This window comes from Cherax quadricarinatus, chromosome 12, assembly GCF_038502225.1.
Source record: "Cherax quadricarinatus isolate ZL_2023a chromosome 12, ASM3850222v1, whole genome shotgun sequence".
Taxonomy (NCBI): Eukaryota; Metazoa; Arthropoda; class Malacostraca; order Decapoda; family Parastacidae; genus Cherax; species Cherax quadricarinatus.
Genome location: NC_091303.1, coordinates 30163199 through 30190619, shown reverse-complemented (window position 1 = coordinate 30190619; position 27421 = coordinate 30163199). Strand labels below are relative to the sequence as shown.

The 27421-nt window shown below is 45.0% G+C and overlaps 2 protein-coding genes across 2 annotated transcripts in view; both read left to right on the top strand.

The window, feature by feature from the left end:
* Nucleotides 1–27421, top strand: part of LOC128686615 (uncharacterized) — a 212043-nt gene that overhangs the window by 48538 nt on the left and 136084 nt on the right. The gene's annotated exons all lie outside the window — the stretch shown is intronic.
* Nucleotides 6232–6930, top strand: LOC138852609 (uncharacterized; the record flags this gene model as incomplete). Its single annotated transcript, XM_070084368.1, has 2 exons — nucleotides 6232–6339; nucleotides 6874–6930. Coding segments are annotated over 2 exons (165 nt in total), but the record flags the coding sequence as incomplete, so codon positions are not given.

Here is a 27421-nt window from a genome sequence, read left to right as displayed (position 1 = left end):
TGAAACCTGGGATGAAGTTATACCTGATGTGCAGTGTGCTATAAATTCTGCTTACAATGTTTCTATAGGTGACACTCCACATTATGCATTGTACGGTGTAGATAAATGTTTGCCTTATGAGTTGTTATATTCTAATCCGAAACCAAATTACATCCCTGATGATTTCATAGCAACTCGTACCAGCTTAGCTCAAAGTGTTTTTAGAAGAATCCGTGAAACACTTCATAAATCAAAAGCAGAATTTACAAGAGTCGCAAACACTCGAGCAAAGCCATCCAAAATCAAAGTAGGTTCGAGAGTTATGCTGACTAACTTTAACAAAACGTCTGCAATGCCTAAGCTTGATCAAAAGTTTGTTGGTCCTTATCGAGTAGTTGAACATATCACTGGTAATAAGTATAAGGTTAGAGAAATTAGTATTGGTCAGTATAAAGAATCGCATTTAGATCATATGAAGTTAGTATGTGATGATAATGATGTTCCAACCCAGACTAATGTGACAGACTCGGACAATCCTCCTGATCCTGTACTCTCTACCTCTGATACTCAGTCAGACGATCAACCTGAATGTCGTTATTCCCTACGTACACAACAGGTATTGAGAAATCCTCAAGTATCATTTGTTACTTCCAATTCAGATTTGCCTCAAATACAGCATGAGTTAGCCAGTGCAACAGAGTTTGATCCTCCCAGAGATGACACCCATTCTGCATATATCAATCTCACCCTAGCAGAGTTGGGGTTAAATGTAAATAACCTGTATAGATGAATAATTACAGTATCAACTTATCAGTACTCAAGAATTTTTTTTGTGTGTTCAAGTTCTCTCTGAATTCTGAGAGTTAACAGTCTAGATTTGAGTGCACCGAATCTGCCTTTCTGTTAAACACTTCTTTCTTTGTATATATTCCTTCCTCAGAATCCGTAGATCACATGAATACAGATCGATCGATCAAATTTTTTTTTATCACTTCTATTGTGTAATCCCAATGTTGAGTTTCATTCGATGAGTTGTGCTATATTATACCTTGTATTGCATTACAGTTTTATTACAGTTTCAATTACGTAAGCTTCCATTCCAATATTCTACTTATATATGTTATAATGTTCAATTGTTGTGTACTTTGACATTGTATAGAATCAGCCCAAGCCGTACACCTGCCATCTCTAGTTTGTATTAGTTGTATTTCGGGATGACATACGTTAGCGTCGCCGAGCTCTCAGTAGTAGTACCAGTTCCTAGTAACCAGTTACCAGTAACCAGTGTACCAGTAGATGACTCACTACCAACTGTCTGCGTGAGTCACTGACTGATTATTCATATTGCTGCTGACCATAGCAGGATTTCAAACACCCCTCACCCATAGGCACTTGAGAGTCAGTCGAAGATAGGGAGCAGAGAGAGGCAGGTCGGCTGTTGGCGCTTCCCACACTTTCCATTATATTATACGTACTACCAGCCTACATGAGTATTCTTACCCCATCCACGTTATCGAAAACCCACTTGACATATCAGACTAAAAAAATAGGTCTATCATACTGGAAAGTTAAATAGATCTATCAGAATTAAAAGTTACCTTTACAAGGTTTCGTTCCTCCGTCCCGTCACATTGTGAGACAGTAAAGTATTTTTCAGCCCCTCTTCAGAGGGTAATTTTTTCTATAATCTTTAAATAATATTAAGTATTAAGCTGAATATAAACTATTTATTATACATATATGTGTTCACACAGATCTATGTACGGGCTTTCTTATGAGAAGGTGTACATATACGTACATGAATACATACTTTCATACATTCGGAGATGCAATACATACACATACACATGTGCACATGCATACATAAGCATATGTGTATAGAATCACAAGTAAGCATCCGTTCTTGCACACACACACACACACTCACACACACACACACACACACACACACACACACACACACAATAGTGTACATATGTACCTGCATTCATATACACACACACGCATACCTAAGCACACACATATCCATACGCACATATACACATACGAAGTGTATGTATGTGTGCATATTACATATACACATTCATACATACATTTCTATATATTTTTACATTTTGCTGTATTACATTTATTTGACCTCCAGCTACTGTTGCTACTCCATCCATCCAGATAGATTATTATAATCATGGGGGAGCGCTAAACCCGTAAGACTATACAGCGCATGTAGGGGGAAATGGAAGGTATTCCTGCTCAATTCAGGGAACCGGGGCACAGATCCAATTCCCTAGATCAAGAGCCCTTCACTAACGTCAAGGAACCTCCCTTAAGGGCCATCGAGGTAGAGAGGGCTGAGCTTATGGAATACAGGTACACCATTACCGGATTGCGTAGCGACGTAACTACATCTAGTTTGTAGGATGGGCAGAGTTGTAGCTGGGTTGAGTATGAGGTGGAAGAGGGGGGGGGGGTGAGGGTGGTGGAGGTGGAGTGGATGAACGGTTACAGGTGAAGAACTGAGTGATGGGGACATCAGGGTGTCCCCATCACTCAGGGTACATCCGCAGTGTGCTGCTGCTTCTCTATGTATGACACAGTGTGGGAACTAAAGCTGGCTATGTCGCGTCACATAACTCTTGAAGGGAATACCTTGAAGGGCTATGTCGCAGCAGAACTCTTCAAGGGAATACCTTGAAGGGTTGGCTGATGTGATACAATATTTGGTGTCTACACAGTCCACTAAATATCAAATCTTCCAATAAGTATGACAAAATAATATTGGAAGTTTGAAGCCGATCAGGAGAGACTATCTCAAGTTATCACAAGATAATGTGATAACTTGCAACCCTGGTGCCTCCTATAAGAGGACTAGAAATATTATTGGAGTATGTTGGTTATATAACAGTTGCACGAAGTCTTCTTCCTGTACAGCGAACAACGTTGAGGCGTTCTCAAGTTATAAGCTAAAGTTTAGAGAAAAAAAAAATTCAAGCAACTACTTAAAAGGTATCCCTTCCGGGATACCAAATTATAAATCTGACATTAGCACAAACTCTACATCACGTTCATGCATTGTAGATGAATGGTACAGAGAACCGACAAGGTGATAAATTAGACACATGTGCAACTCTTGGGTATCTTTAATGAGGAAACGTTTCGCCACACAGTGGCTTCATCAGTCCATACAAAGGAGAAATGTGTTACCATCTACGACTGCTGCACCTTATTATCTGCCTACAGTATATAAGCCACTTCTTCGCACATATACTGTATTCTTTTCAAGATTGATGGACTGATTACATCGACTCAAGACTGAGGGACTGATTACCGCTTTGGAAGAAACGAGCATACATATGTTACTCGTAGAAGTTGACAAGTGAGACCAGGGAGTGAAAGATCTTAAAATGAGGTCAAGAGTGTAACAAGAAAAATGTGGCAATTAGTTTTGAGAATTGTAACAAACATAACACAAAGAGTGGGAGTGAATGTAACACCACAGAGTGGGAGTGAATGTAACACCACAGAGTGGGAGTGAATGTAACACCACAGAGTGGGAGTGAATGTAACACCACAGAGTGGGAGTGAATGTAACACCACAGAGTGGGATTGAATGTAACTACACAGAGTGGGAGTAAATGTAACACCACAGAGTGGGAGTGAATGTAACACCACAGAGTGGGAGTGAATGTAACACCACAGAGTGGGAGTGAATGTAACACCACAGAGTGGGAGTGAATGTAACACCACAGAGTGGGAGTGAATGTAACACCACAGAGTGGGAGTGAATGTAACACCACAGAGTGGGAGTAAATGTAACACCACAGAGTGGGAGTGAATGTAACACCACAGAGTGGGAGTAAATGTAACACCACAGAGTGGGAGTGAATGTAACACCACAGAGTGGGAGTGAATGTAACACCACAGAGTGGGAGTGAATGTAACACCACAAAGTGGGAGTGAATGTAACACCACAACACAACCTCCACCCCATCCACCTCCATCCCATCCACCCCATCCACCTCCACCCCATCCACCTCCACACCATCCACCTCCACTCCATCCACCTCCACACCATCCACCTCCACACCATCCACCTGCAATCCATCCACCTCCACTCCATCCACCTCCACTCCATCCACCTCCACACCATCCACCTGCAATCCATCCACCTCCACCCCATTCACCTCCACTCCACCCACCTCCACTCCATCCACCTCCACTCCATCCACCTCCACCCCATCCACCTCCACCCCATCCACATCCACCCCATCCACCTCCACTCCATCCACCTCCACTCCATCCACCTCCACCCCATCCACCTCCACCCCATCCACCTCCACTCCATCCACCTCCACACCATCCACCTCCACTCCATCCACCTCCACTCCATCCACCTCCACCCCATCCACCTCCACTCCATCAACCTCCACTCCATCCACCTCCACACCATCCACCTCCACTCCATCCACCTCCACCCCATTCACCTCCACTCCACCCACCTCCACTCCATCCACCTCCACTCCATCCACCTCCACCCCATCCACCTCCACCCCATCCACCTCCACCCCATCCACCTCCACTCCATCCACCTCCACTCCATCCACCTCCACCCCATCCACCTCCACTCCATCCACCTCCACTCCATCCACCTCCACCCCATCCACCTCCACTCCATCTACCTCCACTCCATCCACCTCCACACCATCCACCTCCACTCCATCCACCTCCACCCCATTCACCTCCACTCCACCCACCTCCACTCAATCCACCTCCACTCCATCCACCTCCACCCCATCCACCTCCACTCCATCCACCTCCACTCCATCCACCTCCACTCCATCCACCTCCACTCCATCCACCTCCACTCCATCCACCTCCACACCATCCACCTCCACTCCATCCACCTCCACACCATCCACCTCCACTTCATCCACCTCCACTCCATCCACCTCCACTCCATCCACCTCCACACCATCCACCTCCACTCCATCCACCTCCACCCCATTCACCTCCACTCCACCCACCTCCACTCCATCCACCTCCACTCCATCCACCTCCACCCCATCCACCTCCACCCCATCCACCTCCACTCCATCCACCTCCACTCCATCCACCTCCACCCCATCCACCTCCACTCCATCCACCTCCACTCCATCCACCTCCACACCATCCACCTCCACTCCATCCACCTCCACTCCATCCACCTCCACCCCATCCACCTCCACTCCATCTACCTCCACTCCATCCACCTCCACACCATCCACCTCCACTCCATCCACCTCCACCCCATTCACCTCCACTCCACCCACCTCCACTCCATCCACCTCCACTCCATCCACCTCCACCCCATCCACCTCCACCCCATCCACCTCCACCCCATCCACCTCCACTCCATCCACCTCCACTCCATCCACCTCCACCCCATCCACCTCCACCCCATCCACCTCCACTCCATCCACATCTACCCCATCCACCTCCATTCCATCCACCTCCACCCCATCCACCTCCACCCCATCCACCTCCACACCATCCACCTCCACACCATCCACCTCCACACCATCCACCTCCACTCCATCCACCTCCACTCCATCCACCTCCATCCACCTCCACTCCATCCACCTCCACTCCATCCACCTCCACCCCATCCACCTCCACTCCATCCACCTCCACTCTATCCACCTCCACACCATCCACCTCCAATCCATCCACCTCCACTCCATCCACCTCCACCCCATCCACCTCCGCTCCATCCACCTCCACACCATCCACCTCCACACCATCCACCTCCACTCCATCCACCTCCACTCCATCCACCTCCACTCCATCCACCTCCACTTCATCCACCTCCACTCCATCCACCTCCACCCCATCCACTTAAACTCCGTCCACCTCCACTCCATCCACATCCACTCCATCCACCTCCACTCCATCCACCTCCACCCCATCCACCTCCACCCCATCCATCTCCACCCCATCCATCTCCACTCCACCTCCACTCCATCCACATCCACTCCATCCACCTCCACTCCATCCACGTAAACTCCATCCACCTCCACCCCATCCACCTCCACTCCATCCGCCTCCACTCCATCCACCTCCACCCCATCCACCTCCACACAATCCACCTCCACTCCATCCACCTCCAATCCATCCACCTCCACACCATCCACCTCCACACCATCCACCTCCACTCCATCCACCTCCACCCCATGCACCTCCACCCTATGCACCTCCACTCCATTCACCTCCACCCCATCCACCTCCACCTCCACCCCATCCACCTCCACCTCCACACCATCCACCTCCACCTCCACACCATCCACCTCCACCTCCACACCATCCACCTCCACCTCCACACTATCCACCTCCACCTCCACCCCATCCACCTCCACCTCCACACCATCCACCTCCACCTCCACACCATCCACCTCCACCTCCACACCATCCACCTCCACCTCCACACCATCAACCTCCACCTCCACACCATCCACCTCCACCTCCAAACCATCCACCTCCACCTCCACACCATCCACCTCCACACCATCCACCTCCACCTCCACACCATCCACCTCCACCTCCACAGCATCCACCTCCACCTCCACACCATCCACCTCCACACCATCCATCTCCACCTCCACACCATCCACCTCCACCTCCAAACCATCCACCTCCACCTCCACACCATCCACCTCCACACCATCCACCTCCACCTCCACACCATCCACCTCCACCTCCACAGCATCCACCTCCACCTCCACACCATCCACCTCCACACCATCCACCTCCACCTCCACACCATCCACCTCCACCTCCACAGCATCCACCTCCACCTCCACACCATCCACCTCCACACCATCCACCTCCACCTCCACACCATCCACCTCCACACCATCCACCTCCACCTCCACACCATCCACCTCCACCTCCACACCATCCACCTCCACCCCATCCACCTCCACCTCTACAGCATCCACCTCCACACCATCCACCTCCACCTCCACACCATCAACCTCCACCTCCACACCATCCACCTCCACCTCCACACCATCCACCTCCACCCCATCCACCTCCACCTCCACAGCATCCACCTCCACACCATCCACCTCCACCTCCACACCATCAACCTCCACCTCCACACCATCCACCTCCACCTCCACACCATCCACCTCCACCTCCGCTCCCTTTCACCTCGACCCCATCCAATTCATCTTCTACTTTTCCATTACAACCTCTTTTGTTTTACCCTCAGTGCTTCTCTGTCCCCTCTTTACCCTCAGTGTTTCCCTCTCTCCTCTTTACCCTCAGTGCTTCTCCCTCCCCTCTTTACCATCAGTGCTTTCCTCTCCCCTCTTTACCCTCAGTGCTTCTCTCTCCCCTCTTTACCCTCAGTGCTTCCCTCTCCCCTCTTTACCCTCAGTGTTTCCCTCTCCCCTCTTTACCCTCAGTGCTTCTCCCTCCCCTCTTTACCCTCAGTGCTTTCCTCTCCCCTCTTTACCCTCAGTGCTTCTCTCTCCCCTCTTTACCCTCAGTGCTTCCCTCTCCCCTCTTTACCCTCAGTGCTTCCCTCTCCCCTCTTTGCCCTCAGTGCCTTTCTCTCCCCTCTTTACCCTCAGTGCTTCTCTCTCCCCTCTTTACCCTCAGTGCTTCTCTCTCCCCTCTTTATCCTCAGTTCTTCCATCTCCCCTCTTTACCCTCAGTTTTTCCCTCTCCCCTCTTTACCCTCAGTGCTTCTCTCTTCCCTCTTTACCCTCAGTGTTTCCCTCTCCCCTCTTTACCCTCAGTGCTTCTCTCTCCCCTCTTTACCCTCAGTACTTCCCTCTCTCCTCTTTACCCTCAGTGCTTCTCTCTCCCCTCTTTACTCTCAGTGCTTCCCTCTCCCCTCTTTACCTTCAGTGCTTCTCTCTCCCCTCTTTACCCTCAGTGCTTCTCTCTCCCCTCTTTACCCTCAGTGTTTCTCTCTCCCGTCTTTATCCTTAGTGCTTCTCTCTCCCCTCTTTACCCACAGTACTTCTCTCTCCCCTCTTTACCCTCAGTGTTTCCCTCTCCCCTCTTTACCTTCAGTGCTTCTCTCTCCCCTCTTTACCCTCAGTGCTTCCCTCTCCCCTCTTTACCCCCAGTGCTTCTCTCTCCCCTCTTTACCCTAAGTATTTCCCTCTCCCCTCTTTACCCTCAGTGTTTCCCTCTCCCCTCTTTACCCTCAGTACCTCCCTCTCCCCTCTTTACCCTCATTGCTTCTCTCTGCCCTCTTTACCCTCAGTGTTTCTCTCTCCCCTCTTTACCCTCAGTGCTTCTCTCTCCCCTCTTTACCCTCAGTGCTTCCCTCTCCCCTCTTTACCCCCAGTGCTTCTCTCTCCCCTCTTTACCCTCAGTGTTTCCCTCTCCCCTCTTTACCCTCAGTGTTTCCCTCTCCCCTCTTTACCCTCAGGGCTTCTCTCTCCCCTCTTTATCCTCAGTGCTTCCCTCTCACTTAACCCTCAGCGTCCTTCCCTCTCTCTCACCTCGGTGTCCCCTCTCTCACCCTTCAGTGTTCCCTCTCTTACCCCTCATCCTTTACAATCCCACCTCCCACACCCACGACCACCTCCTCCCACACCCACGACCACCTCCTCCCACACCCACGACCACCTCCTCCCATATCCACGACCACCACCTCCCACACCCACGACCACCTCCTCCCACACCCACGACCACCACCTCCCACACCCACGACCACCTCCTCCCATACCCACGACCACCACCTCCCACACCCACGACCACCTCCTCCCACTTCTCCCCTTCTCAATACCACCTCACAACCCTCCCCGCCAGCTCCCCCTCCCTCACCCCCACCCAATCCACAACAACATCCCTATCCCCTCCTCTTCCCCAATCCTCCCCACCTCCTCCACCCCTCCTACCAAGCCACTACGCTCATCCACCTGTTGCTTATTGATTTTCGTCGTCAAGGACGTTATCAACGTAGCTTATCATTGATTGTTGGTCCTTCCTGCACTTCCCCCACCTTTCTCTCTCTCTCTCTCTCTCATTATTATTATTATTATTATTATTATTATTATTATTATTATTATTATTATCGTTGTTTGTGTTGATGTTTTTTAGTTGGTTCTCAATTCAGTGGGAAGCGCTAAATCCGCAAGGGTCACACAACACCTGGAGAGCGGGAGATGAACAAGTTTGATCTCAGGAATGCAAGATTGGCTCCAATTCCTTGGATCAAAAATACTTCAAGACTTGTGTGTTGGTCCCAAACATGTATGTTGTGTGTTGGTCCCAAACATGTATGTTGTGTGTTGGTCCCAGACCTGTGTGTTGTGTGTTGGTCCCAGACCTGTGTGTTGTGTGTTGGTCCCAGACCTGTGTGTTGTGTGTTGGTCCCAGACCTGTGTGTTGTGTGTGACCTGTGTGTTGTGTGTTGGTCCCAGACCTGTGTGTTGTGTGTGACCTGTGTGTTGTGTGTTGGTCCCAGACCTGTGTGTTGTGTGTGACCTGTGTGTTGTGAGTTGTGGGTCCCAGACGTGTGTGTTGTTGGTCCCAGACCTGTGTGTTGTGTGTTGGTCCCAGACATGTGTGTTGTGAATTGTGGGTCCCAGACCTGTTTGTTGTGCGTTAGTTGTAGGTCCCAGACCTGAGTGCTGTGTGTTAGTTGTGGGTCTCAGACCTGAGTGCTGTGTGTTAGTTGTGGGTCTCAGACCTTTCTTTTACCCCTCCCTCCCTCGCCCTCTCTGGGAAATTTTTCCGCGGTCACTCATGCTTGGAGAGACAACGTAGTCGTATTTTCCGGAGATAATAACGTTGATGTCCTTTCAGCAGAAAATAATTCTCTAAATAAATTCCAGACTAGGAAGTTAATTTCATGTACATCATATTATACGAGAATTAATAAGATACCAATGGAAATAAATTACATAAAATTTACTGGGATATTATAGATTACATCCGCATAATGTGCCAGTAATATTATTTATTGTAATAAAGTTGGTAGAATTACCGACAATATGTAAAGTAAAAGGACACAAGTGCAACTAATGTGACATTTTATTGTGGCAACGTTTCGCTCTCCAGGAGCTTTATCAAGCCATTACAAACAATACATGGACACAGAGGGTATATAAAGGCTCAGAGTGAGGTGAATACTAGTGAGGTACCATTTCGTTGTTCACTAGTGGTAGTAGTAGTAGTAGTAGTAGTAGTGGTAGTGACAAAAGTAATACAATATGGTAGAGCAATTAATTCGTACATGAGTAAAAGGATATAAAAGCTATTACTTGGGTAACATAAAAATAGGTTGGACAAATATAAACTGGAATGAGACAGGTTGTTTCAGTGTTCACTCTCTGTGCTTTGTGTAGTATAACAGGAGAGACTATGTGATGGCAGGGTTTACTGTTTTCAGGAGGATTCTTGCTAAGACTTCGGAGATGGTGAAGCTGCCGTTGTTTTGTTTAATTGTATTCGAAACAGCGATCAGTGCTGATTCGAGGCACTTGCGTGTGCGGAAATTAGTTTCTTTGATCACAAATTGGGCGTCTCTGAATTTCATGAGATATACCCTCTGTGTCCATGTATTGTTTGTAATGGCTTGATAAAGCTCCTGGAGAGCGAAACGTTGCCACAATAAATGTCACATTAGTTGCACTTGTGTCCTTTTACTTTAAATATTATTTATATAAGGATATATACGTGCCCTTGAACCAGTGCACAGATGTTTGTTAATGTTTGCTAGATCGATTTTTCCTGCCTAAGGGCTAATCCACATAATTTTGTGTTAAAGAACAAAATGCTGAATACTCTGGCTGGAACAATACACAAATAACCCGCACAGAAGAGACTTTATAGACGGTCCAAGTCTGACAGAAGCGTCGTCGTGGGTTATGAAGTCTTATGTGACCTCTATCGTAACCAATGTTTTGGTGGATATGGGTAGGTTGAGACGGTGGAACACCTGGTCTCATCACTCTCACCTACACTAACACCTCACAATAATTTAAGGAAATGAAGAACACTAAGAACACTAAGTATTATATAGAACATTTATTTGAGAACTCGTCTGTTCTAAAGGAATTTAAGGCAAGACGGAGTTCACCTTAATGAAACTCCCCTGAGTTACTTTACCCAGAACTGAGCCAATTAAATTTTGAGAGTGAAGGCCGAAATTTACGGTCGCTGGTGTGAAATTAAGAAAAAGATGTGGCTAGTTATGTATTAAGGCCAGCTGAGAAGAAACAAAAATTAGCTGAGTTTAGAACTGATGTTTCATGAGATCTGAAACAACTCAAGTGTTGCGTCGTGTCCCGTCGTGTTGTGTTGTTGTCTGGGATCTGAAACTACTGCAGAGGGCAAGTGTGTTATGCTGTGTAGTGTTGTGTCGTGTTGGCTTACGTCATGTTTTGTCGTGTTGTGTCGAGTCATGTGTTATGTCGTGTCGCGTTGTGTCGTATTTTGTTTACAGTTGGATCTTTGAGTCTTCAAACAAGTACAATTGAAAATTCATCATTTCAATAAACGAACCATGAAAATATTTATAAAAAATATCAGCTTTTGCATACAAATAAAATTTGTGAGTCTGAGGTGGGACAGCAGGAGGCCAGTGAGGGGATCCAACTCTCCAGTAACAGTAACTACTGGAGTTTCAAATGCTTCGTTCCAGCAGAGATGGAGTTACTATTACTTGCAAACTATCATCTCTCAGCACTGACTCTCCCACTCACTGTGGAAATGAAATGTATAAATATAAACTACTGTACAATAAAAATTGCTAACGAAGTGTAAATTATCTATAAATATGTAGGGGAGGGAACCAGACGCAAGGAAAGGCAAAGAAAACATAGGAAATATATTTTTTTCCTTTCCTTTACCTATAAATACGTATATAAATCTCAGTGCAGAGATGATATATGAAGGCCGCAGATGAGGTAATCAGTCCCTTAGCTATACAGAACTGTGTGATAAATGGTCTGAAAACTGACAAGTTGAAGATTGAAGCCTCTGAGTGGCGAGACGTTTCCATAATAAATATTCCTGTATGTTGGGTAATTACTTATCTAATTACCCTACTAATAGTACTTACACTTTAGTTTGACAGTATAGTGTCGTGAAAGACCGGCACAGTTATTATCTTTTATTAATGCTAAACAAAGAAAATAAGTCTTGCTGCAGCAAGTGTACTTCCACGAGGACAGTACTGGACAGTGTCACTCAGTGTATCTGTGAGTGTTCATAACGTCGATAAGACAGTACTGGACAGTGTCACTCAGTGTATCTGTGAGTGTTCATACGGTCGATGAGACAGTACTGGACAGTGTCACTCAGTGTATCTGTGGGTGTTCATACCGTCGATAAGACAGTACTAGACAGTGTCAGTGTTTCTGTGAGTGTTCAGACCGTCGATAAGACAGTACTGGACAGTGTCACTCAGTGTATCTGTGAGTGTTCATACCGTCGATAAGACAGTACTGGACAGTGTCAGTGTATCTGTGAGTGTTCATAACGTCGATAAGACAGTACTGGACAGTGTCACTCAGTGTATCTGTGTTCATACCGTCGATAAGACAGTACTGGACAGTGTCATTCAGTGTATCTGCGTGTGTTCATAGCGTCGATAAGACAGTACTGGACAGTGTCACTCAGTGTATCTGTGAGTGTTCATACCGTCGATAATACAGTACTGGACAGTGTCACTCAGTGTATCTGTGAGTGTTCATACCGTCGATAAGACAGTACTGGACAGTGTCACTCAGTGTATCTGTGAGTGTTCATACCGTCGATAAGACAGTACTGGACAGTGTCACTCAGTGTATCTGTGAGTGTTCATACCGTCGATAAGACAGTACTGGACAGTGTCACTCAGTGTATCTGTGAGTGTTCATACCGTCGATAAGACAGTACTGGACAGTGTCACTCAGTGTATCTGTGAGTGTTCATACCGTCGATAAGACAGTACTGGACAGTGTCACTCAGTGTATCTGTGAGTGTTCATATCGTCGATAAGACAGTACTGGACAGTGTCACTCAGTGTATCTGTGAGTGTTCATAGCGTCGATAAGACAGTACTGGACAGTGTCACTCAGTGTATCTGTGAGTGTTCATACCGTCGATAAGACAGTACTGGACAGTGTCACTCAGTGTATCTGCGAGTGTTCATACAGTCGATAAGACAGTACTGGACAGTGTCACTCAGTGTATCTGAGTGTTCATACCGTCGATAAGACAGTACTGGACAGTGTCACTCAGTGTATCTGCGAGTGTTCATACCGTCGATGAGACAGTACTGGACAGTGTCACTCAGTGTATCTGTGAGTGTTCATACCGTCGATGAGACAGTACTGGACAGTGTCACTCAGTGTATCTGTGAGTGTTCATACCGTCGATGAGACACTACTGGACAGTGTCACTCAGTGTATCTGTGAGTGTTCATACCGTCGATGAGACAGTACTGGACAGTGTCACTCAGTGTATCTGTGGGTGTTCATACCGTCGATAAGACAGTACTAGACAGTGTCAGTGTATCTGTGAGTGTTCATACCGTCGATAAGAGAGTACTAGACAGTGTCACTCAGTGTATCTGTGAGTGTTCATACCGTCGATAAGACAGTACTGGACAGTGTCAGTGTATCTGTGAGTGTTCAGACCGTCGATAAGACAGTACTGGACAGTGTCACTCAGTGTATCTGTGAGTGTTCATACCGTCGATAAGACAGTACTGGACAGTGTCAGTGTATCTGTGAGTGTTCAGACCGTCGATAAGACAGTACTGGACAGTGTCATTCAGTGTATCTGTGAGTGTTCATAGCGTCGATAAGACAGTACTGGACAGTGTCACTCAGTGTACCTGTGAGTGTTCATACAGTCGATAAGACAGTACTGGACAGTGTCACTCAGTGTATCTGTGAGTGTTCATACAGTCGATAAGACAGTACTGGACAGTGTCACTCAGTGTACCTGTGAGTGTTCATACAGTCGATAAGACAGTATTGGACAGTGTCACTCAGTGTATCTGTGAGTGTTCATACAGTCGATAAGACAGTACTGGACAGTGTCACTCAGTGTATCTGTGAGTGTTCATAGCGTCGATAAGACAGTACTGGACAGTGTCACTCAGTGTATCTGTGAGTGTTCATACCGTCGATAAGACAGTACTGGACAGTGTCACTCAGTGTATCTGTGAGTGTTCATACCGTCGATAAGACAGTACTGGACAGTGTCACTCAGTGTACCTGTGAGTGTTCATACCGTCGATAAGACAGTACTGGACAGTGTCACTCAGTGTATCTGTGAGTGTTCATAGCGTCGATAAGACAGTACTGGACAGTGTCACTCAGTGTATCTGTGAGTGTTCATACAGTCGATAAGACAGTACTGGACAGTGTCACTCAGTGCATCTGTGAGTGTTCATACCGTCGATAAGACAGTACTGGACAGTGTCACTCAGTGTATCTGTGAGTGTTCATACCGTCGACAAGACAGTACTGGACAGTGCCAGTGTATCTGTGAGTGTTCATACCGTCGATAAGACAGTACTGGACAGTGTCACACAGTGTATCTGTGAGTGTTCATACTGTCGATAAGACAGTACTGGACAATGTCACTCAGTGTATCTGTGAGTGTTCATACCGTCGATAAGACAGTACTGGACACTGTCACTCAGTGTATCTGTGAGTGTTCATACCGTCGACAAGACAGTACTGGACAGTGCCAGTGTATCTGTGAGTGTTCATACCGTCGATAAGACAGTACTGGACAGTGTCACTCAGTGTATCTGTGAGTGTTCATACCGTCGATAAGACAGTACTGGACAATGTCACTCAGTGTATCTGTGAGTGTTCATACCGTCGATAAGACAGTACTGGACAGTGCCAGTGTATCTGTGAGTGTTCATACCGTCGATAAGACAGTACTGGACAGTGTCACTCAGTGTATCTGTGAGTGTTCATACCGTCGATAAGACAGTACTGGACAGTGCCAGTGTATCTGTGAGTGTTCATACCGTCGATAAGACAGTACTGGACAGTGTCACTCACTGTATCTGTGAGTGTTCATACCGTCAATAAGGCAGTACTGGACAGTGCCAGTGTATCTGTGAGTGTTCATACCGTCGATAAGACAGTACTGGACAGTGTCACTCAGTGTATCTGTGAGTGTTCATACCGTCGATAAGACAGTACTGGACAGTGTCACTCAGTGTATCTGTGAGTGTTCATACCGTCGATAAGACAGTACTGGACAGTGTCACTCAGTGTATCTGTGAGTGTTCATACCGTCAATAAGACAGTACTGGACAGTGCCAGTGTATCTGTGAGTGTTCATACCGTCGATAAGACAGTACTGGACAGTGTCACTCAGTGTATCTGTGAGTGTTCATACCGTCGATAAGACAGTACTGGACAGTGTCACTCAGTGTATCTGTGAGTGTTCATACCGTCAATAAGACAGTACTGGACAGTGTCACTCAGTGTATCTGTGAGCGTTCATACCGTCGATAAGACAGTACTGGACAGTGTCACTCAGTGTATCTGTGAGTGTTCATACCGTCGATAAGACAGTACTGGACAGTGTCACTCAGTGTATCTGTGAGTGTTCATACCGTCAATAAGACAGTACTGGACAGTGTCACTCAGTGTATCTGAGTGTTCATACCGTCGATAAGACAGTACTGGACAGTGTCACTCAGTGTATCTGTGAGTGTTCATATCGTCGATAGGACAGTACTGGACAGTGTCACTCAGTGTATCTGAGTGTTCATACCGTCGATAAGACAGTACTGGACAGTGTCACTCAGTGTATCTGTGAGTGTTCATACCGTCGATAAGACAGTACTGGACAGTGTCACTCAGTGTATCTGTGAGTATTCATACCGTCGATGAGACAGTACTGGACAGTGTCACTCAGTGTATCTGCGAGTGCTCATACCGTCGATAAGACAGTACTGGACAGTGTCACTCAGTGTATCTGTGAGTGTTCATACCGTCGATAAGACAGTACTGGACAGTGTCACTCAGTGTATCTCTGAGTGTTCATATCGTCGATAAGACAGTACTGGACAGTGTCACTCAGTGCATCTGTGAGTGTTCATACCGTCGATGAGACAGTACTGGACAGTGTCACTCAGTGTATCTGTGAGTGTTCATACCGTCGATGAGACAGTACTGGACAGTGTCACTCAGTGTATCTGTGAGTGTTCATACCGTCGATGAGACACTACTGGACAGTGTCACTCAGTGTATCTGTGAGTGTTCATACCGTCGATGAGACAGTACTGGACAGTGTCACTCAGTGTATCTGTGGGTGTTCGTACCGTCGATAAGACAGTACTAGACAGTGTCAGTGTATCTGTGAGTGTTCATACCGTCGATAAGACAGTACTGGACAGTGTCACTCAGTGTATCTGTGAGTGTTCATACCGTCGATAAGACAGTACTGGACAGTGTCAGTGTATCTGTGAGTGTTCAGACCGTCGATAAGACAGTACTGGACAGTGTCACTCAGTGTATCTGTGTTCATACCGTCGATAAGACAGTACTGGACAGTGTCACTCAGTGTATCTGTGAGTGTTCATAGCGTCGATAAGACAGTACTGGACAGTGTCACTCAGTCTACCTGTGAGTGTTCATACAGTCGATAAGACAGTACTGGACAGTGTCACTCAGTGTATCTGTGAGTGTTCATACAGTCGATAAGACAGTACTGGACAGTGTCACTCAGTGTATCTGTGAGTGTTCATAGCGTCGATAAGACAGTACTGGACAGTGTCACTCAGTGTACCTGTGAGTGTTCATACAGTCGATAAGACAGTACTGGACAGTGTCACTCAGTGTACCTGTGAGTGTTCATAGCGTCGATAAGATAGTACTGGACAGTGTCACTCAGTGTACCTGTGAGTGTTCATACAGTCGATAAGACAGTACTGGACAGTGTCACTCAGTGTATCTGTGAGTGTTCATACAGTCGATAAGACAGTACTGGACAGTGTCACTCAGTGTACCTGTGAGTGTTCATACAGTCGATAAGACAGTATTGGACAGTGTCACTCAGTGTATCTGTGAGTGTTCATACAGTCGATAAGACAGTACTGGACAGTGTCACTCAGTGTATCTGTGAGTGTTCATAGCGTCGATAAGACAGTACTGGACAGTGTCACTCAGTGTATCTGTGAGTGTTCATACCGTCGATAAGACAGTACTGGACAGTGTCACTCAGTGTATCTGTGAGTGTTCATACCGTCGATAAGACAGTACTGGACAGTGTCACTCAGTGTACCTGTGAGTGTTCATACCGTCGATAAGACAGTACTGGACAGTGTCACTCAGTGTATCTGTGAGTGTTCATAGCGTCGATAAGACAGTACTGGACAGTGTCACTCAGTGTATCTGTGAGTGTTCATACAGTCGATAAGACAGTACTGGACAGTGTCACTCAGTGTATCTGTGAGTGTTCATACCGTCGATAAGACAGTACTGGACAGTGTCACTCAGTGTATCTGTGAGTGTTCATACCGTCGATAAGACAGTACTGGACAGTGCCAGTGTATCTGTGAGTGTTCATACCGTCGATAAGACAGTACTGGACAGTGTCACTCAGTGTATCTGTAAGTGTTTATACCGTCGTTAAAACAGTACTGGACAGTGTCACTCAGTGTATCTGTGAGTGTTCATACCGTCGATAAGACAGTACTGGACAGTGCCAGTGTATCTGTGAGTGTTCATACCGTCGATAAGACAGTACTGGACAGTGTCACTCAGTGTATCTGTGAGTGTTCATACCGTCGATAAGACAGTACTGGACAATGTCACTCAGTGTATCTGTGAGTGTTCATACCGTCGATAAGACAGTACTGGACATTGCCAGTGTATCTGTGAGTGTTCATACCGTCGATAAGACAGTACTGGACAGTGTCACTCAGTGTATCTGTGAGTGTTCATACCGTCGATAAGACAGTACTGGACAGTGCCAGTGTATCTGTGAGTGTTCATACAGTCGATAAGACAGTACTGGACAGTGTCACTCAGTGTATCTGTGAGCGTTCATACCGTCAATAAGGCAGTACTGGACAGTGCCAGTGTATCTGTGAGTGTTCATACCGTCGATAAGACAGTACTGGACAGTGTCACTCAGTGTATCTGTGAGTGTTCATACCGTCGATAAGACAGTACTGGACAGTGTCACTCAGTGTATCTGTGAGTGTTCATACCGTCGATAAGACAGTACTGGACAGTGTCACTCAGTGTATCTGTGAGTGTTCATACCGTCAATAAGACAGTACTGGACAGTGCCAGTGTATCTGTGAGTGTTCATACCGTCGATAAGACAGTACTGGACAGTGTCACTCAGTGTATCTGTGAGTGTTCATACCGTCGATAAGACAGTACTGGACAGTGTCACTCAGTGTATCTGTGAGCGTTCATACCGTCGATAAGACAGTACTGGACAGTGTCACTCAGTGTATCTGTGAGTGTTCATACCGTCGATAAGACAGTACTGGACAGTGTCACTCAGTGTATCTGTGAGTGTTCATACCGTCAATAAGACAGTACTGGACAGTGTCACTCAGTGTATCTGTGAGCGTTCATACCGTCGATAAGACAGTACTGGACAGTGTCACTCAGTGTATCTGTGAGTGTTCATACCGTCAATAAGACAGTACTGGACAGTGTCACTCAGTGTATCTGTGTAGTGTTCATACCGTCGATAAGACAGTACTGGACAGTGTCACTCAGTGTATCTGTGAGTGTTCATACCGTCAATAAGACAGTACTGGACAGTGTCACTCAGTGTATCTGTGAGTGTTCATACCGTCTATAAGACAGTACTGGACAGTGTCACTCAGTGTATCTGTGAGTGTTCATTCCGTCGATAAGACAGTACTGGACAGTGTCACTCAGTGTATCTGTTAGTGTTCATACCGTCTATAAGACAGTACTGGACAGTGTCACTCAGTGTATCTGTGAGTGTTCATACCGTCTATAAGACAGAACTGGACAGTGTCACTCATCTATAGTAAGTACACCGGCCTAAGTTATTCCTGCAGGATTCAGGACAGCAGTTAATGAAAGTGAAAGAAACCCAAAATACTTCTTTCTGTATGCCTAAATCAGAGTTAAAAAACATCCAGTATCTGGCCCTTGCTTAAACAAGATGAGGCTTACACTGACGACAGCAATGAAATGAGTGAGATACTGAAGTCTCAGTATGAATAAAAAAAAGTCAAAATACCGTGACTGGAACAATATACAAATTATGCAGCACGTAGAAGAGAGGTGACAACGACGTTTCGATCCGACTTGGACCATTTACAAAGTCAAAAGGATTATTTGCGGGCTATTTGTGTACGACTGCGTTTAGTTAGCCATTATTATTATTATAATAAAAAATAATTAGTGAACCATTAATCAGAATAAATATCGACGAATGCATTTTTCATGAACAAGCTTCAAAACTATGTCAATGTATGACAGATTTCTGACGTAACCCCTAACTCCACTTGACTTTGATATGCACTCTGGCCCAGGCCAAGACTCGTGAAACTCCGTGTTCATCAAGAACTTAAACTTCTTTTGCGTGCCTTAATTAAGCATGCTATGGAGAGGTAGCCTGGACACGAGTGTCATCCCACACTTGCTAAAAACAACGGATATAACCCCATTCCATAAAGGCGGCAGCAAAGCAACAGCAAAGAATTATAGACCGACAGTTGTAACCCCCCACCTCATAAAGTTGTTTCGCAGCAGTTGCACAACCCAGAGCAGCACAGGTTTAGAACAGGTCGCTCCTGTCTCTCATAACTACTGGACCGGTATGACATAGCACTGGAGGGCAAACAGAATGCAGATGTAGTCTAGACAGACTTTACGAAAGCCTTCACTGTGTAATAGCACTCGAAATGCGTGCTAAAGAAATAACTGGAAAAGTAGGCACATTGATCTTCAACTTTCTAATCCGCAAAACACAAAGAGTAATGGTAGAGTTAAGTCGGAGACTGAATTGTGAAAAACTCTGTTCCATAAGACACGTCCTGTTCCTTATCCTTATATCCGACACAGATAAAGATGTAAATCATAATACTGTGTTTCGTTATGCTGACTATACTAGAATCTTCATGAGACTCATCCAGTGAGGAAACGATAAATCTCCAAGCGGATATAACCAAGTTTTCCAATGGGCCACGGATAACAATATGATGTTTAATGAGGACTAATTTCAGTTATTCCGTTTTGGAAAACTTAACCGCTAGAAAGGAGTATGCTCTAACTCTAGCCACACAATAGAACGAAAAAGTAATGTGAAGGACTTGGGAATGTTAACGTCAGAGGATCTCTCTGTCAAGGATCACAACAGTGTCACTATCACATCTACAAGGAAAATGATAGGGATGAATAATGAGAACTTTCAAAACAAAGGATATCACGCTAATGATGATCTTTTTAAGTTACTTGTTCTCTCTAGGCTGGAATATTGCTGTACGCAACAGCCCCATTCAAGGCAGGCGAAATCGCATACCTAGAGAATATACAGAGACCCTTCATTGCACTCATAAGTTCAGTCAAGTACCATAATTACTGGGAATGTTTGGAGTCTCTTGACCTGTGCTCCCCGAAATGCAGGCGAGATACATAATATACACCTGGAAAATCATAGAGAGACTGGTCCCAAATCTGCACACACAGATCACTCTCTACGAAAGCAGAGGTATGCTGAAGACGTTGCTGCATATCCCCATTGAAAGCAGGGGTATCATGAGTACGTTAAGAGAAAACATAATAAGTGTCCAGGGCCCAAGACTGTTCAACAGCCTCCCACCATGCATAAGGGGAGTTGTCAATAGACTCCTGGCTGCCTTCAAGAGGGAGCTGGACAGATACCTGAAGTTAATACCCGATCACCCGGGCTCTGGTTCGTACGTTGGACAACGTTTGGCCAACAGTGACAGCCTGGTTGATTAGGCCCTTATCCACCGAGAGGCCTGATCAAGGATTGGGCCGCGGGGGCGTTGACCCCGGCAACACCCTCAATACAGGTAGATGGAGATAAGAATCGAATACCTCATTTCCCATTCTTTTAAAAAACAGATTTCCGTTTACCTGCTCATCTCAAGGCCAATAATAGTATAAAATAATTATATGAAGTTCTTCTCACTGCTGTTACCGAGGTATTTTTAGACAACTCTGCATGATTATCAACACAACATACTCTTAAGAATTATGTACTTATCTGGAGGAGTGGACAAGATGATAATACCCGTAGCTCGGTTCGTTGTGCACTCTGCTCACACACTAGTTCGATCCCCTGTATGGGCAGAAGCATTAAGGCGTGTTTTCGTAGGATACCTGCTTTCCTTGTCCACCTAGCAGTAAATAGGTACCTGGGTGTTAGTTGACTGGTGTGGGTCGTATCCTGGAGACAAATTTAACCTAATATCCCCGAAATGCTTTGCATAACCAGGAGCTTTCTATATAGTATATCACTGATGTCAGCTATGGTCTATAAGTAAGTTTATTCAGGTATACACAAATACAGTTACATAGAATTATCACACATAGCAGCATATGTGTAGAGAACCTAGGATAACCCATGTACCTTGCACATGTACTTGTTGAAATAAAGATTATTATTATACTGTAAAGTCATGTGTGAATTTCCTAAATAAGGCCTATATCTCATGGACTGACTCAGATACAGTCTATCGTATATGGACTGACTAGGATAAGGTCTACCATATCTGCAGCTGCTGCTGCTGCAGCCGCAGCAAACAGCAACAAGGCTGCTCCTATATCTTGCCGTCCCCTGGGTCTATCCGAACTCCAGTGATAGCCAAATTGCAAGTACTGCTGCAACAACATGCAAGGAACCTATAGTGACATAAAAACTGACGGTGACGACAACAAAATGGACTAAATATGACAAAAGAGGGACCGGCATTCAAGTACCAGACCTGCTGCCAGACGTGAACCAGACAAGTTAGTTTAATATGTTTATTATGCACCCCATACCCATCCTGTGGGCGGTAGTCAAAAGATTACAGAGGTACATAATTGGTCCAGGGACTGGACTCCAAAGTTTTGATAGCTGAGCAAGTTACAGAGGTAATGAATTCAGGTAATGAATTCACAATTTACAAAGGTAATGAACTCACAAGTTACAAAGGTAATGAATCCTGTAAGAATGGTTACTTACGTTTATACATGGCTACAATCATGAACAAATTATAGTGTAATGAGCAATTCACACTTCCACACCCGGTCACAACTGTAGTGAGTTATTGGTGCAAATATTGATTGTTGAGACACACACACACACACATATACAAATTCATACACACACACACACACACATAAACACACACACACACACACACAACGTTTGGTGGTAATAGCAGTGATGTATAACCCACCACAGAACAGCAGGAGGCCAAGGCAAGAGTACGACGAGAGCAATAGAGCGATGGTTGACACACTGGCTAGAGCGGCCAGAAGAGCTCATGCATGCAGTGCAAAGCTCCTGATCATGGGGGACTTTAACCACAGGGAGATCGATTGGGAGAACTTGGACCCACATGGGGGCCAAGATACATGGAGGGCTAAGATGATGGAGGTGGTACTGGAGAACTTCATGTACCAACACGTAAGGGACACTACAAGAGAGAGAGGAGAGGATGAACCAGCAAGGCTGGACTTAGTATTCACCTTCAGTAGTGCAGATATCGAGGACATCACATATGAAAGACCCCTTGGGGCCAGTGACCATGTGGTTTTAAGCTTCGAATACACAGTGGAGCTACAAGTGGAGGGAGAAGCAGGAAGGCCAGGACGAATGAAGCCAAACTACAAGAAAGGGGACTACACAGGAATGAGGAACTACCTGAATGGGGTTCAGTGGGACAGAGAACTGGCAGGGAAGCCAGTTAATGAGATGATGGAATATGTAGCAACAAAATGCAAGGACTGAGGAGATGTAACAGGAGTAATGAAAAAGCCAGGATATACCCAAAGTGCAAAAACCAAGTGTGCTAGGGAATGGAAGAAATATAGAAGGCAAAACCCAGGAGAATAAGGAGACAGTCGTAGAGCCAGACGAATATGCACAGATAAGAAACAAAGACAATATGGACATAGCAGCGAAAGCCAAATCTACTGTTGTACACACATCAAGGAAAACAACAGTCAAGGACCAGGTAATCAGGCTAAGGAAGGAAGGAGGAGAGTCAAAGTGACCGTGAAGTATGTGAAGAACTCAACAAGAGATTCAAAGAAGTGTTGACAGAAGTGACTCCAGACGGAGAGGTGCACACCACCAGTGCTGGACACAGTGCACACAACCGAGGAAGAAGTGAAGAGCTTCTGAGTGAGCTAGATATCAAAGGCAATGGGGCCAGATAACATCTATTATTGCTATGTGTACCCCTAACCAATATTCAATACATCTATCCATTGCCTGCATGGGACAGCAAATGTAGTCCCAATCTTTAAAAAAGGAGACAAATGAATAAACTAGTGTCAGACAGGTATGCAAAATCATGGAGAAGATTATCAGGAGAAGAGTGGTGGAACACCTAGAAAGGAATGATCTCATCAACAGCAGCCAGCCACGGGAAATCCTGGACCTACTGGAGTTCTAAATGGTGACAGCAGTTTGATGCAGACTGCAAGAAGACACAGTTACAAGAGATTGGTGCAAAAACTGGAGGACCAAGCAATAACAGGGAAGGCACTACATCATACTTTACAAAGGTAATGAAGGGGTCAGTCACAGTGCTGTTTCTGGTATTTGTGAACGACATGACGGAAGGAATAGACTCTGAGGTGTCCCTGTTTGCAGATGACGTAATGAGAAGAATACACTCGATGAACTACAAAATCTGGACATGCAGACCTTACTTACGTTTATACATGGCTACAATCATGAACAAATTATAGTGTAATGAGCAATTCACACTTCCACACACACACACACACACACACACACACACACACACACACACACACACACACACACACACATAAACACACACACACACACACACACACACACACACACACACACACACACATACACAAACTCATACACACACACGCACACACACTCATACACACACACACACACACTCATACACACACACACTCATACACACACACACACTCATATACACTCATACACATACACACGCACACACAAACACACACAAACACACACACACACACACACACACACACACACACACACACACACACACAACTTTGGAAGACTCAGACGAGTCACAGGGACGTTAGGAAGTATTTCTTCAGTCATAGAGTTGTCAGCAAGTGGAATAGCCTAGCAAGTGAAGTAGTGGAGGCAGGAACCATACATAGTTTTAAGAAGAGGACACACACACACACACACACACATACACACAGGAACCAGACAAGAGACGTTTTCCACTACAATGAAATAACTGACCTCCATATCAACTCCACCAGTGTTCAACGGGAAGACAACATGGCAGAAAACTGATCAACAATACTCCAAAGAAATGACAGGTCTGTAGGACTTTTTTCCTCAGTGTCAAACGAGGGAAAGAACTGAGCATTTAAACATGGCTGACTGGCATCCAAACACCAGCTACTGCCAGACGTACAACTAGCGAAGTGAAGTTCTCATCTTTACTGACGTTCATCTGTTGACAGTAGCATCATATCTGTACCACCATCATATCACCTGTACCAGTGCTAACGAGAGGGAAACACAGGAGACATCGTCAAATCAACAGTACAAAACTTCAAGGTTATAGGACGGTTATCCCTCAGTGCCAGTCGTGGGAAAGAAGTGAATAGTTAAACAGTCAAGGTTAATGTTTTAGTAGCTGACCTATATTCAGCTGACCAGTGTACAGTGAGAGAATCATAGCAGAAAACGCCAAATATATCTATAAACTCAAGGAAAGTCAGGTTGTAGGTGGCGTTTACTTCCCTCAGTGTTTTAAAAATGGCCGAGTCAGCAGATCAGGTCAGGCAGACAACAACACCACACAACACCCGATAAATGGAATTGAGGGGGTTTTGGAAGGATAAAACCATTGATTAAACCTTTCTGGTCTACCAGAATGGAAAGGAGTTAGAAGTTAATAGGTGAAGCCAGACTGTGAAGTGAGGCGGGAAGGGGAGTGTGTAATAAGGGGTTAACTGATGTGGAAAATTGCATTTATCTGAATGTAACTAATTATGTACATAACAGTAAATGATAATAAAGATAATTATTATTTATCAATGTTACATGGACGAGTAGGAATTTGGGACACCTAGGTCGCAAAAAAATTCCCCCTTCGATACCTACCACTGAAATATACATACACCAGGAATACTGGTAAATATATAAATTTGAGGACTGTATATTAAAAAATGATTATACATAAATTCACATATACATAACAGAAGGAAAATATATCTTAATATCACTCACCAATTTGACTGGATATTAAGTTGCATCATACTCAGAAAAACCTCACTAATTAAATTTATGAAAACACTGGCCAGAATTATACACAAATCTAGAGAGCTTATCTGAGGTTCATGGAGCTGTCTTGTCCAGTCGTCTGATATCTCAAGTTATGCAGGAATGCACATCCAACAATTTTGCCTCCTATTTGAGAGGTGTCAATCCAATTTTAACCTCTAGAGCAAGAAAAATTCTTCCCATTATATTAACGTATCCAATTCAAAACCAAGATGGCGAGTCTCCTTCTGCGCAGGCGCAGGCTCAGTTTCCCATTTTCCATAATATAATTTTTATTAAATACAATATAGGCCATCTATTTACCTATAAATTACCGTATTTACGGAAAATATATACAGTATTTTCCACACTGCGGCCAGGTGGAGGTCGTTGCTAAACGACTCAAATTGCTGATTTGGCAACGGTGGAGGACCTGGGTACATATAAGATCTGGCATCCACCCGGCGACATATTACACAAGATTTAATCACCCTTTTTACACTTTGCCATCCTTGTGGAATCTAGAAAGTTTCCCTAATACAATTTAAGGTATCTTGTACCCCACCATGCATTGCATTTTTATGGGCATTTAGAACAATTACATTTGTTAGATGATGAGTTTTGGGCAGTAAGATAGGGTGTTTAGCATAATCATCCAATTCTGCATTTTGTAACCTACCTCTGCACCTAATTACATTGTTCTTTAAATACAGCCCCAATTTCTCTATTATAGAACCTTTCACAATTTTTCTTTCCATCATCAATTTAATCTCATTTCCATAGATTTCCTCCTGTACCCTCTTTATCCAATATTCAAGAGGATGTGAAAACTTAAATGAAATACTCATCTTGTTTAGAAATTTAAACACCAACTTAGTTACACTGATTAGTTTGGGTAAAGAAGAATACCTATTTATATAAATGGCTAAGGGAGGACAAACTATTGGAGCGGTGGTCACAGTAATTTCAACAGGAGCAATATACGCCTTTTGTACAGGTCAATTAGCTTTATTTACCAACCAGCTCGGTCCTTTAAACCATGATACAGCATTTACAAATTTTGCATAAGGTAAACCTTGAGACAAGAAATCAGCTGGATTCTCCTCACCAGGTATATGATTAAATGTTAACATATGCTGACTCAAACTATTATACTTCTCTTGCATCCGATTAATTTCAGTGACTCTGTTTTGTACATACACAATTTTACTGTTTCCATTACGAATCCATTGTAAGGATACCTCATTATCGGACCAAATTACAGTGTCGCTAATATTTACCTCCTGCAACTTATTTCTTATATAATTAGCTAATTTGACACCTACATAAATGGCTGTTAATTCCAACTGAGGCAAGGTACGTGATTTAATTGGAAACACTTTAGCCTTAGACATAACAAGAGAAATAACACTATTACATTGAAGGTAAGCAACTGCTCCATATGCCAATTTTGAAGCATCACAAAAAATGTGGAGTACATTTTTCCCATTTGGATTGGCCACCTGGCGTGGGAACCCCAACATTGGAATTTTCTCATAATCACCAATTAATTCATCCCACCTGTTAATGAATTCCTCAGGTAGAATTTCATCCCAAGCACATTTAAGTTTCCATGCTTCCTGAATTAATAATTTCCCTCTTATAGTAAGGGGTGACACTAAACCTAGTGGATCAAAACATTTGGAAACTTCAGCAAGCAAAACTCTCTTAGTTAATTTATTGGGCATGCTGTAATCATTAGGTTTTAACATTAACAAATCTCTCTCAGTATCCCAATTTAAACCCAATACATTACTACATTTTGTCACTTCATCTCCAGGGTAATCTTTACTTATTTTGTCCTTCAATTTGGACGAATTACTATTCCATTCCCTCAGAGGCATATTTGTACTTTGCATTATTTTATTAGCCTCTCCGTAAGTCATTAACAGTTCCTCTTCAGTTGACATCACACCCAGGAAATTGTCCACATAAAATTGTTTGCTCA